At 40.0% G+C, this 14,155-nt stretch overlaps 2 protein-coding genes across 4 annotated transcripts in view; both read left to right on the top strand.

The window, feature by feature from the left end:
* LOC1278390 (chorion transcription factor Cf2) overlaps positions 1-11,089 on the top strand; it is a 127,627-nt gene extending 116,538 nt beyond the window's left edge. For all 3 annotated transcript variants that reach the window (XM_061647278.1, XM_061647258.1, XM_061647249.1), the window contains one exon: positions 6,625-11,089. In XM_061647278.1, coding sequence (XP_061503262.1) covers positions 6,625-6,651 — 27 coding nt within the window. In that variant the 3' untranslated portion in view covers positions 6,652-11,089. The remainder of the gene's footprint in view (positions 1-6,624) is intronic.
* Positions 1-14,155, top strand: part of LOC1278389 (putative fatty acyl-CoA reductase CG5065) — a 118,314-nt gene that overhangs the window by 103,377 nt on the left and 782 nt on the right. The gene's annotated exons all lie outside the window — the stretch shown is intronic.

The following is a 14,155-nucleotide window of genomic DNA, read 5'->3' as shown; positions in this document are numbered from 1 at the left end:
TCCTAAACACAAAGCATAGCAAATAGAAAAGATTTCTTTATTATTACGTGCATTTTTGTGTGTCTATTGATTTTATCGAAAAAATGAGATATATTAACAAAAGATTTGATGATTTTTTTATGCACGAAATGTAAAATCATGTGAGTACGAGTTCTAATCTCACAAAAATTATCCATGCGACTCGTAGATAATGTAGATTTAATGTGAAAATTGAAAAAAAAAGATTTCCAAGGTTTTATCCTCAAAAATGTCGAAAACACAATGAATTATAGGATAAATTCACGAACTAATACGAAATAACACACTTAAATCTATATTTTAATGTTAAATGAGAACTCGCAAAGTTCAGAATATATTTCTAAACAATATTTTATGGAAAAAATGGGTAAGATAAATTAAATGAACAAATTAAATAAATGGAAAAAAAGTTTGAATCCTGGGGACCTTACGTCAAGTGACGAATTGTCAAAATGCTCTAGATTCCACTACCTGATATTTTTAAATCCACCTTAGTATGCGACTGACCGCATCCGCTGTCCGTTCTCCAGTCCCCGGTTAATCGAGTCACGCTGTTCTCATCCGAGCTGTCATCATGAACCACAGGGTGGTTCATTCGTCACCCATCCTACACGGCCCTTCCTGATGTTACATCCGGCCCGGATGTACCCATGGTTTCACGGCTGAGCAAGCCGTAGTCGTCTACGATGGTCCTTCAGTATCGTCATCCAGTTTCCGCAAACTCAAACGGTCATGCTCCAGAATCTCCTTCACGACGTATGGATCGTAAAACCGCTGCCGATACTTTCTCCCCGGTCAAAACTGCGTCACGGGAAGTGCCACCAGATCACCTTTTTCGTACTTACGCGCTGGTCGCTTCCGTAGATTGTAGCTTCGTCGATTTTCGTCCTGGATGGCTTGGATTCCATCTCTAGCCATTTTGCGTAGCTCGTCTCTGTCGTCCTAGAACGACTGTTGCAACTCTGCTTCAACCATGGCGCGCAACGTGTTACCGCCAGCATCTTTCATCTGAACTCCAACTAGCAATTCAAACAGACTGGTTCGGATTGCTCTCTGCCAGCTGCTGTTGTTCGCCTTCTGTACCGCATTCACGTGTCGATACCACTCTTCCGGTTTATTGATAGATAGCTTGGTCAAAACCGGAATAATGGTGCGATGTACTCGTTCCACTTGTCCGTTGCCTCTTGGAACACCTGTGACTATTGTGTGTAATTCTATGTCACGCTCTTCACAATAACTCGCGAACATTGACAATGTAAAAGCTGCTCCTTTGTCACTAATTATTCGTTGGGGATCGCCAAAAACACTTGCAATGACCTGTAACTTCTTCACTACTTCGTCACCCGCCATTGATTTGGTAGGAAATAGCTACGTAAACTTACTGAACGCGTCGATCACCGTTAGTATGTAATTGTAAGATTTCTTCGTCGATGGTAGAGGGCCGAGATGATCGATATGAAACGTATCGAGAGGTTCCTCGCCCTTTGGAATAGGGTTTAATAATCCCTCCGCTTTACCCCTCTTTTTGTCACCAAGAATACACTTCACACAAGAACAAATACACCTCTCTATCTTCTCGTCAACACTTGGAATGTAATAGTCACTCACTAAACGTTCCTTGGTTTTCCTGATTCTGAAGTGTCCTTAGTCGTGAGCATTCTTAATAACTTCTGCTTCCATCGAGATTGGCACGCACAATCTGGATGAAAAGACATCACCCTTATACAACACACCATCTTTTGCAAAATAGTCATCGATTTCTTCACCACTGCTGAACTTTGAAAGAATGGCTGCCAATTTTGGATCACGCTGCTGCTCTTTCCTCATACGCTCACAAATCACTGTAGACACTGACATTACACTGGCACGGGATAGAGCATCCACATGCTGCATTCTTTCGGCACTACGATGTTCGACTTCAAATTCTAACTCTGCTAAGACCACCATCCAACGACTAACCCTTGCGTTCGGTATCTTCTTAGCCATAGATTGCTTGAAGGCAAAGCAATCGGTTATCACTTTAAACTTTTGTCCCAGTAAATAGCTCCGGAATTTCTTTAAAGACTCTACCACCGCTAATGTTTCTAACTCAAAAGAGTGATAGTTCTGTTCAGCTTGGTTGGTTAGTCTGCTGTAGTAATTACAAGGATGATACATTCCGTCATCTACCGCACGTTGGATGAGCACTCCAGCTTACTTGCATCTGAATGGATTTCGGTGTCTGCACCACTTTGGTAAAGACGCAATACCGGATAATTCACTAACACTGATTTTATCTCTTCGAACGCAGCAATTTCCCGTAAACCTGATTTTTCTTTTTTAACATCATCGTTAAAGAACGAGCTATCTTCGCAAATCCCGGTATGAGCTTACGAAAATAACTTGCAAGACCTATAAATCGCTGCAAATGCTTTTTGGTTTTAGGTTGGGGATACTGCTTCACTTTTTCAATCTGCTGATCTGCTGATTCGATCCGACCGTCATACACAACATACCCTAGATATTCCACGCGCCTTTGCAAAAACACACACTTCTTTCAATTGATTCTTAAAACTGCTTTCTCGGCCATCTCAAACACACGCTTCAAATGTTATAATAACCCGTCCGGCAAAATGAATGTATTTTTTGAGTGATTTCCCGTCCGACAAAATGGGTGTATTTTTTGAGTGATTTGAGTACCGCCCTCCGTTAGCAGTTACTCTTAGAGGAATGAGTTACACCCTCGCGCGAGCCCTCCCCCTCCCCACCCGTAACGCACGGTGCGCTCTGCAGTTCTCAATGTGTTGTGTTCTTTCCAATCATGCTACCAACACATCCAAAGATATTTGTTTCTTTCGTTTCTCGTTTTCTTTCATGCATTGCCACGATCGCAAATACGGACTTATTCTAACAAGAAACACAAACACGGTCATTTTTGGCTACATTAAACACTTTATTGAAATAAAGTACACTTTCACAACACATTTAGAATCTATCATACTCACGAATGGCGTTATACTGTAAAGTACCGGATCGAGCCAGGCTGCGGGAAACTTGTCGACAATCTGCGTTGCCTCTGTTCAGCAAATTCTCACCTGTCGATCCACGCTCTGCATGTGCGTCTGTGCACACTGTTTATTCACTGCACACTTTACCAAAACACACCGGCGCACGAGACTTTGAACGAAATGCGCACCAACGCACCAACGTCGCGCTGTACTGGTGGTTTTGTACGCGCAGGAGGGGGGACATTCGGAGCGATAGTTTGATGCTGTAGTGTAAGCGAGATAACACGATGTGACGAGCAGCTCGAAGTTGTTGAGCTCGCTGAAAGACGACACACACATTCACAAACAGCTCGTCAAAGCACGGTATTTGTATTGGTGTTAGTGAAGCGCGCGTGTAAAACAGAATGCGAACTCTCATCGCAGCGCGTTTCTCCTTGCTTCCTCAAGCTTCCTCATACCCCTCGGCCTGAATCACTCAAAATTTGGGGTCTCATTGTTTGTGTGGTAAGGCCAGGGGTAGCGAGAGGCATTAAAATGAGTTAGGCCGCGGGGCCATGGGGATTCTCAACGCTCATTTTCTCAAGCACTCATGAGTGCTTTTGAAAAAACCTCGTTCTCAGTGTTTGTCGAATCGGAACAAAATCGGTTTTGATGGCCGCGGGGCCATGGGGATTCTCAGCGCTCATTTTCTCAAGCACTCATGAGTGCTTTTGAGAAATCCTCGTTCTCAGCGTTTGTCGAATCGGAACAAAATCGGTTTTGAGAATCTTTGAGAATCTTTGAGAAAGTTGACGATGCAGCGATCGGCTAACTGAAATATGGAGAATTGCGCTATTTGTTTATCGGAAATCACTTTGGAAAATGTATTCAATGTTTAAAATTGAAAACGTTAAAAAAATATGCGATTAAAAACTGTTTTTCTATTTAAAGCTCTAAATAAAGCTTGAGTGTCTATATCAGTTTCTCAGAGTGAGAAAAACTGACGACGGCCACGGGCTTGAGTCTGAGAACAAGTTTTGAGTGCTTGAGAAACTTAAATGAGTGCTTGAGAACGTTTTCTCAGCTTGAAAAAGCCCCGTGGCCCCGCGGCCTTACTCTTTGCCAAGCGGGCGTTCTCCAATCCCCAGTTACAGTCTTTCCCCGAGTTACGCGAATAATGCGTTCCGGAGACATTCGCGTAACTCGGATTTTCGCGTAAGTCGAATACCACATGTTACAGCAAAAATATACTTTATTTATCATAATTTTTGATTGAATTTAGTTCATTTATGTAATTTTATACTTATTTGATGCAATTGGTGTAGAAAATTTGGTTATTTATTGGTAATTATTTTTCATTTGACAATTGATGGAGAAAATTGTACTGATTTGACATCTGAACTGTCAAAAATAAAAATTCGCGTAACTCGAATTCGCGTAACTCGAGTGTCGCGTAACTCGGGGAAAGACTGTAATCGAGTCAAGCTGCTCTTATCCGAGCTGTCATCATAAACCACAGGGTGGTTCATTCGTCACCCATCCTACATGAGTAAATGAAATGGTAGAGAATATACGGTCGGAATTACTTGCTTAAGGCATTGACAGATATAAAGCATTGCTTACCTATGAAACCCGTAAATTTTTTGCATCAAAACGTATGGAATACCCGGGTATGTCGGTTGCCAACTTCTTCTTTGGCACAACATCCGCTGTCGGTCAAGGCCTGCCTGCACCCACTAGTAAAGTGAGTTTGGCTTTCAGTGACTTATTGTTCCCATAGCAGGATAGTCAGTCTTACGTATGGAGGCACACGGTCTATTCGGGGCTTGAACCCATGACGGGCATGATGATAAGTCATACGAGTTGATGACTGTACCACCAGACCGGCAGGTTGCCAACTTACGTGTGTAAATTTGGTTGCCCACTCTACGGTTAAAGGTTCTACACATCTATACATACGCAGTCAGGGGAGCGTTCCTTGCATAAGTACTGTGTTAATGCGGCGATCGTAAAATGTTCCTGGCTCTTTAAGTGCCTGTTCTGGAGAATAAATGTTTATGTTTTCTAAGATATGCGGAGCATAGATAAAATTACAAATAATTTTGCTATGAATGATGCTTAGGCAAAGTGATGTTCATGTTTCACAGGTTGTAGACCTATTAGAAAAAAAGAACGAAGTACTCGTGGTGTTGTTTTCTTTAGCCATAGTACATGTATAAGGACTAATCTGACGAATCTTTGCTGGATCGATTCTAGTCTATTTATCCAATATTCTGAACTAGGCGTATCCAATCCAAAATTGAACAAAGCAGTTGGACACATAGATCATTGAAGTCTTTGGCGTTACGTGTTTTAAACCCTTACATTTGCTTGGCCTTTACTATCACAGGTATATTATCGTCATATAAATTAAGCTTGTTGTAAAGATAAGTCCCAATGTCACGAAAGACATTAACGTACACAAGTTCATGATTATTTATAATATTTGAACGTCATATGGAGGATTTCATGCGAAAGAAAAAAATCACATAATTTTCAACGTTTAATGTAAACAAGTTATTCGAGAACCATTAAGTAAACACATTCAAAGAATTATTTAGATTACTCATTTATTTGGGCAACTGTGTTGACAAACTGAAATTTAGTGCTTTTTTTCTTTAACACAACATCCTTTTATATGTGTTACTACGGCGAACGGATCTGTGGGCCACGTGAAGGATGCGGCCTTGTAAGTCAAACCCGCTTGGGTAACAGCGATCTTCTCAACCGTTCGACACCAATGATTAACCTTCCCGCTAGTTGCTCTCTCAAGTAATTTGAAGAGCCTCTGCTGCAGAAGGGGGTGAAGAGGGATGAGAGATTTCTTTCGTGATCCGAATATGCAAAATTAAAAAAGACAAGGTTTCTTAGAGTTGTAAAATCCGAATGGTTTCTTTATTCAATGATCGGTCCTTTTTATACTCCCGGAAGCCCATACAATTTTAGGGTGTTAGTGTATCCTTTCCGAGGATAAATAGTACATAAGAGTACGTACGCGTGAGTGCCGTGTGTTAGTGTTTGAGATGCATATTTATTACGCTTTTACACGCAGCGTACCTGGTTTCTAGTTTAACATGATCGCGCACCCCGCGAATTTACATTTTGACACGTTCGTTACGGAATTGATAATCGCGAAAATAACAATATGAAATGGAGTAATCCATGAATATTTCCACGCACTATGTAAATATGGTGTCTATTGAATGTACCTATTGAATTGTGTGATTGAAGGTACCTATTAAAGGTACCTATTACAGTGTGTACCTAGCGAGTTAACTAGATACAACCCTGCATTAGTTCCACTTTGCTTGCTCACCACCGGTTAAAACATATACGCAACGGATTAAATTTAATTAAATTGTGTTATTTAATTGGACAGAGTAGCTTACACCATCTGACGTGTGAGCAAGTGGTAGACAGCGTTGTCGATTCAAAACGACTATAGTTATAAACAAGTGGACAGCTGTTTATTATGCTGGTAAACCCTGTATCCGGATGAAAATAAATATGCTCATACTATTACTAAATGCTACCGATGTAGAATATTGATGCATGAATGTAAAAGATGTTAAATAATATTATATTTCTTTTAATTTTACAGAGTTATGTCTTGGTTTCCGATCAGTGATGAGTGACAATATTTCATACAACAAGGAGAAGGCAATCCAATTTGCAAATATTGCAAGAGAAAAATCAAGGCATCGGGTGGATCAACGGCCAATCTCATTAGGCACTTGAAACTGGTGCATCACACTAAATTTTCACAGAGATCATCAACTAGCACAAGCAAAACCGATAATTCTAAAGAAATTGATTTAACAACTGCCAGCAGCAGTAACAATAAAAACGAAGAAAATAATGCGATTAGCGCATATTTTCTATCCAACAAACTATTAGACAACCAATTAACCAATTAACCAATAATCCCATAAGCTATTAGAGAGGAATTAGATAAAGCCTTTATAATAACGTTATGTAAAGATAAAATACAATTTAATATTGTAGATAGCCAATATTTTAAGTACTACACAAAAAAAACTTAATCAGAAAAATGCATTACCATCAAGAAAATACACATCCACTAATGTATCGTCGCTCAATGCCACAAATACATCCAGAACGACTAAAACAGCTTCCGCTCGCCGTACATTTACTAACTCAACGGAGCTCACTGATGATATCCAAGCTGCGAACGATACCAACACTGTGGATGATTCTGACAACTGTAACCACTACAATCATCGTACTAAGCCGACTAGTGATGTTAGTGCTGGAAACTATCGAACAAATACACAAGCATCTTCTGATCCTGTTTTGAACCAAAACACCACCAACACGGGCATAGCCAAGAAAGTATGGTTATACTTCACGAACATCAAATCGCATGTCTCGGCTGATGATATGCGTGTGTGGCTTAAAGCTGTGCTACCAACGGACGATATTAATGTTTACCGTCTCACGAAAAAGGGTGTGAACCTGGACTCGATGTCCTTCATATCGTTCAAAGTGAGTGTTCCTAAATCTCTTAAGGAGCTTGCGCTGCAGTCTACTATTTGGCCAGTTTCACTTACTGTTCGGGAGTTTGTTGCTCGTGGCCTACCAAAGCAACGTGTACATGAAAGGGCTCGATTTGACCCTTCTGAGCTTATTTCGCATCGTACAAATAGTGAAAATTGCTCTTCTGCTGTGCCAAAAACTACCGCTCATCCGGATCATTTTTTGGAACATCGATCGCCACCCCCACAGCGCGTGATTCTATCACCATCCCAGATGACCGAGATCCTAGAGGCTATTCAACTGGAGTTTCCTCCCACACCGCCTCAGTTATCACCGGGAGTGGGGCTTCAATCACAATCCAATCTCAGCAACACGAACCGCTCACCACAGATCAGCCCGTTTGCCAAACGGATAGCTCACAATTAATAGACCCATTTGTGATATATTACCAAAATGTTCGAGGCCTTCGCACCAAATACAATGAATTGCGCCTTTCTGCGAATGAATCAGGGTTTGAAATGCTTGCCCTTACTGAAACCTGGTTAAATGAATCGATTCCATCCAACATGGTCCTTGATAGTGATGCCTACAACATATACCGCTGTGATCGAAGCAGGTTAAACAACGAACGTTCGCGTGGGGGTGGTGTGCTACTTGCATGTTCCGTTCGATATCCTTCTGTGGCACTTAACATTAATCAACCCACGCTTGAAGCTTTATGTATACGTGTTTCTTTTTCTAAGTTTCGTCTTTATGTGGGGATTGTTTATGTGCCACCGTATTTGAGCAGCGACCGCAACTATTTGGAATCCCTTTCTGCTTTCATCAGTGATCCATACATGCAAATGAAACCGAATGATCATCTTATCCTTCTGGGTGACTTCAATCAACCTGCGTTAGAGTGGTCGCTTTCTACCGCAGTAAGGCCAGATTCATCTTCAGCTATAAGACATTATGTGCCACATATTTCTTCGAATACATCCAGTTCCTGCTTTTTGGATATGTTAAACCTGCATGAACTCTATCAGCTGAACGGGGTGCATAACCATTTAAATCATTATTTGGACCTGGTGCTCTCCAACTCTGCTGCAGCTGCTTGTTCTTCTGTGTATCCTGCTTCGTCACTGCTCCTGCCCCAGGATGCCCATCATCCTGCTCTAGAAATTGCGTTACCGTCTTCTTTATTTAGGGCTAGTAGGGTTATGAATGTATTACCTTCTGCTCCTAATTCATTGAGAGTTCGTTATAATTTTTGGCTCACAGACTATCGTAAACTTAATTCAATTCTATCTCGTTCCGACTGGTCTTTTTTTTATCAATGTACATCGGTCGACGAGGCTGTCCAATCGTTTAATGCTTTGTTAACCTCTGCACTCCTTTCATGTACACCTATTTTTCGTTCCCCTCCTAATCCTCCCTGGTCCAATCGTACTCTTCGCAACCTGAAAAAGGATAGAATGAAATATCTTAGGAGGTATCGTCTGAACCGATCTGCTTTCAACTTTCGTTTATTTAAGTACGCTGCCTCTGCGCATCGACTATACAACAGGGCTTGTTTTGAGGCCTATTCGAGTAGACTGCAATCGCGTTTCCGTTCTGATCCAGCATCCTTCTGGCAATTTGTTAGGATTCGAAGAGGGTGCAATACGTTACCTAATGAAATGGTACTTGATTCTCGAACTGCCTCTACGCCTGTTGAGATCTGTGAGCTATTCTCTGCACATTTTTCCCAAATGTTTGAGCCACCGGTTAGTGACCCTAACCTTATTGAGGGTGGGCTACTCTACACGCCAGAGAACTTAATTAATCTCTCCGATATTTCGGTTAGCTCTGAAACAGTTGTACAGGTGTTATTTGGGTTGAAACGTTCTTTTACTCCTGGTCCAGATGGCATTCCTGCCTCTGTTTTAATAAACTGTAAGGACGTGCTTGCTCCACACCTTGCTAAAATTTTCAACCTTTCACTTTCTCTTGGGGTTTTTCCTGCTCTTTGGAAATCCTGTTGGCTTTTTCCGGTACACAAAAAGGGATGCCGTAGCATTGTTTCTAATTATCGTGGGATAACCCAAACTTGCGCCACAGCCAAAACTTTTGAGCTATGTATCCTTCCAACCATACTTCATAGTTGTAGTTCCGCTATTAGCCCTAAACAGCATGGGTTTATGCCTGGTAGGTCTACTTCAACTAATCTCATGTCTTTTATTTCCAATATTTTTAGATCTTTTGAAGCCGGTACCCAACTTGATGCAATATACACCGACTTTCATGCTGCTTTTGATAGTTTACCTCACTCTTTATTATTAGCTAAATTGTCTAAACTTGGTTTTGGTGATGGCATTATTAGCTGGCTGTCCTCATATTTAAGTAATCGATCATGCAGGGTTAAAACCGGGTCGTACTTATCTGAGGAGTTTTTTTGTACGTCAGGTGTCCCTCAGGGTTGTGTGCTAAGTCCACTTCTGTTTTCTTTGTTCATCAATGATGTTTGTAATGTTTTACCTCCTGATGGTCATCTCCTTTATGCGGATGATATCAAAATCTTTTTACCTGTGTCTTCTTCTTCTGATTGTCTGAGACTTCAGCATTACCTCAATGCATTTGCTCATTGGTGTTCATCCAATTTACTTCGCCTGTGTCCCGAAAAATGTTCTGTTATTTCTTTCTCTCACTCTCTTTCTCCTATTTTATTTAACTATACTCTCTCTAGCGCTTCCCTCTCTCGTGTTATGTCCATCCGTGACCTTGGTATTATACTTGACTGTCGTCTTAACTTTAAACTGCAGCTTGATGAGGTGCTACTTAAAGCAAATCGAACCCTTGGGTTTATCTTACGTTTAACCTCTATTTTTAGAGATCAAAGCATCCTAAGAATCCTTTATTGTGCTTTGGTAAGGCCTATTCTTGAATATGCAAGTATCATCTGGAATCCTCCCACTATTGATGGCTGTTCGAGAATTGAAAGCATTCAGCGCCTCTTTACCAGGATTGCCTTTCGTCGTTTGTTCGGTGCTGCCTCACTACCTCCCTATGAAACGCGATTGCAGTTATTCAATCTTCACTCCTTAAGCTTCCGCCGCCAAGTGTTTCAGGCTTGTTTTATTGGTGGCTTATTACTTTCTGCTACTGATGCTCCTGATTTACTCTCGTCCATCTCGCTGTATGTTCCCTCTCGTTCTCTTCGTCCACGTGATCCTCTGTCAATTGAAACACGTCATACTCTTTATACTTTCAATGACCCTCTTCTGTCCTGTTTCAGGTTGTTTAACCACTTTTACTATCTCTTTGATTTCGACTCCTCTCTTAACTCTTTCCGTAACCGTATTTTTTCTTCTAATTCCCTTTAATTATTCTCCTTCGTTTTCTATTACTCTCTTTTTTTTGTTTTTGTTAAGTTTATGATAGTCTCTACGCTCTACTCTTGTTTTTTTTCTTTTCTTTTTTGCTAGGTCAAGACTAGGTTAGTTAGGCTTAGTTTTTCATGAATTATTTTGTTTATTTGTTAGTATTAAATTAGTTTTAAGTCTATTATATTTAGCCTTGATGGCGGATATTGTATGAAATAAATGAAATGAAATGAAATGAAATGAAATGAAATGAAAATACCTCAGCAATAACCTTCTGTCTATGATGTACAATGAAATATTAGAACAAGTATCCCAACAGCTTAGTAAAGCTCAGGCTATATCACTGACAACAGATGGTTGGACCAATTTAAACAACACAGCTTCTTTTTTATTCTATTTTGTTAAAACGTTCAGAGTTTGAGGGATTCCACATGTGTGATAGATAAATTTAATATAAAAGAAAAAAATATTAGTATTACCACAGACAATGCAGCAAACATAAAACTAGCTGTATCAATATTAAGCATTAAATTAAGCATTTTCCGTGTTTTGCGCACTCTCTAAATTTAGTGGTTAGTGATGCGGGAAACAAGGTGAAATGTTTATTATCAGCTTTGATGGAAGGTATGTTAATCCGATTTGAATCCCTTGATAGAGACGAATATGTCACCCAGTCAATGATTTTGGATTCCAGGCTCAAGAAAAGTTCGCTAGAAAATGAACGAGATATTTAGAAACCCATGTTAGATTCAATTATAAACATTATATCACCTCTCTTCATAAGTCCCATTCAAAAAGAATCATCTGAAAATACTGATATAGAACCAAATTCAATTTTTTCGATTTTATTTCTAAAGTGAGTTATTTGGATGATAGTGTTTGTCCTGTTTCTGCAGCAAACAAGGAACTGGACACATTTTGCAATGCAAACAACTTGCGATGTAGCGGGGATCCTATAGAGTGGTGGAAAAAATAACAAAATGCTTTTCCAAAGCTTTTTCATTTGCTTGAAATCGTTTTTGTATACCAGCAACATCAGTACCTTGCAAGCGCATATTTTTGAAATCAGGAAACATTTACACAGACAAAAGAAACAGATTGTCACCAAAGCGAGTACAAGAAATATTATTCATCATAATTATAAGGTATGAAACCCTGTGAAACCCTGTATAGTGTTTACTCAATATCTTAGCTGGAGCTAATAAGTGGGTTGTGAGGGTAACAGTGCTGCAAAATAACACTTTCAATGTCATAAATTTTTTTTCTGAAACAAAATTTATATTAACGTCACGTACTAAATTGTGATAATCGGAGGTGATACTCAGAACGGTTGGTGTAACTAATACATACTCATGACATGTTTGCGACCATCGCTTGGTCAGTCACTATGTCACGATTTTTTTGCTGTGATCAGTTTTGCAAAATGTCACTGACCTAGTCATGACAAATTACGGCTGAAACAAAATCATGTCAGCGTCACGAGCTCTACTGTAATAATCAGAGGCGAGCCTCAAAGAGTTGGTGCGACCATCACATGCTTGGTGACATTGTGTGCAACCAACTCGTGTTCAATCACTTGGTCGCGACATTTTCAGTCGGTGATCATCGCGATGGTCACGGGAGATATGCATTGCGTGCGAGTGGTTCCAAGATACAAAATGAGCATGTTTTCTCGCTCTGTTTGATCCGACAAATAATCATAACAGATAGAGGGAGAAAGCATGCTCATTTTGTTGCTAGAGCCCACGCGCCAAGTATATTCCAAGAATGTCGCGATTATCGCCGACAACAATGTCATGACCAAGTGAGTTGTCAAAAGTTGGGTGCTAAACTAAAAGTCACCAAGCATGTGATTGATTCTCCAACTGTTTGAGTATCGTCACTGATCATCTCAGTTGTGTACGTGATCTGATTTGAGCTTCGTTTCAGTCATGAGTGTTGATGATTGAAACAGTAGCATTTGGCAGCACTGTTCACAGCCAGAAAAAAATCATGATAATGCTTGCGCCGGCATTAAGCTAAGCTTGTCAGTCAGAGTATCGCGTTGGACTCAAGAATTCACATGTCGTGTTCAGCATGTCATGGCGCATTTTTATTGACTATCAGCAATGAGCATCAAGCTACCACGGATATTTTCATTGTTTTCGTTGGTGAAAATCTCGTGATACTCATAACATTTTGCAGCACTGTTTTATTTCTAATAAATAGTTCTAACCGTTTCAAATAGTTATGAGATTTAAATCGACTTTTGAAAAACTCGTTTTTGTGAGTTATAACTTGAAATGCTTGAGGTTGCACACTTGCCCCAAATTCCGCTATTGTAAAAGTAGGAGGAGGAGGAGTTGCTTGAGAATAAGATTGAGATATTGACACAGAAAGTGTAAATATAGGGTTTACCAGTCTAATGAACAACTGTCCACTTGTTCATAACAACAGTCGTTTTGAATAGACACCGCTGTCTACCATTTGCTCTTACGTCAGATAATGTAAGCTACACTGTCCAATTTAATAACACTTCTAATGCCCAAATGATAGGTAAAAATCTGTAGAACTCGTTCGTTTCAAATCTTCAACTTTGAACTGCTGAAGCGGCATTTCTGTTGCACCCAATCCAAACGCCACTTGGCAACACTCTTGCCTATTGGGTGCAAAAGATATCAACAGAGGGTTAAGTATCAATATCCATAATAAAACATGAAACTGAAGGGCATTCCTAGAAATGTAGTTGCTACATGTCTAGAAATATTACGAAAGGATAGACAACCGTCCAGAAACCCTTCCTCTGCACTGAAGTTATAAGAGGAGAATATAATCCTACCGATATTCTTACATGTGGGAAAAAGCTGCAGAAAGGTTTCACAACACTTGTGTAGACAAATTTAAATAAAAATAAATTATTTTTTTCATAAAAATCAAGATTTGTCATACGAGTAATGATTGACGTTTTTAATGATTTTATCTAACCTAAATACGTATTCTTACCCACCCGTCAATTTGACGGTTGTTCGTAAAGACAGGTATGTGAGATATTTGCTGATAAACCTATGGTTAAAGTGATCCACTTATAAAAAGAGAAACTGAAAAGCGTAATCAAAGCAGCCATTCTTGAATCTACGTTCCGCGCTCTCTTTTTTCCAGCTCGGTAGGTTCGATTCGTTCCTCAATTTTCGAAACTATTCCCATCACTTTTCTAATTGCTTCTTAAAACACTGCTTAAAATTGCATTTTGGTTCACCCTGGACCTTAAACGGTTTAAATTATTTTTATGAACGTTATCTCCCTTTTCTCATC

This window comes from Anopheles gambiae, chromosome X (genome assembly GCF_943734735.2).
Source record: "Anopheles gambiae chromosome X, idAnoGambNW_F1_1, whole genome shotgun sequence".
NCBI lineage: Eukaryota > Metazoa > Arthropoda > Insecta > Diptera > Culicidae > Anopheles > Anopheles gambiae.
This window is presented reverse-complemented; position numbering and strand designations above follow the sequence as displayed.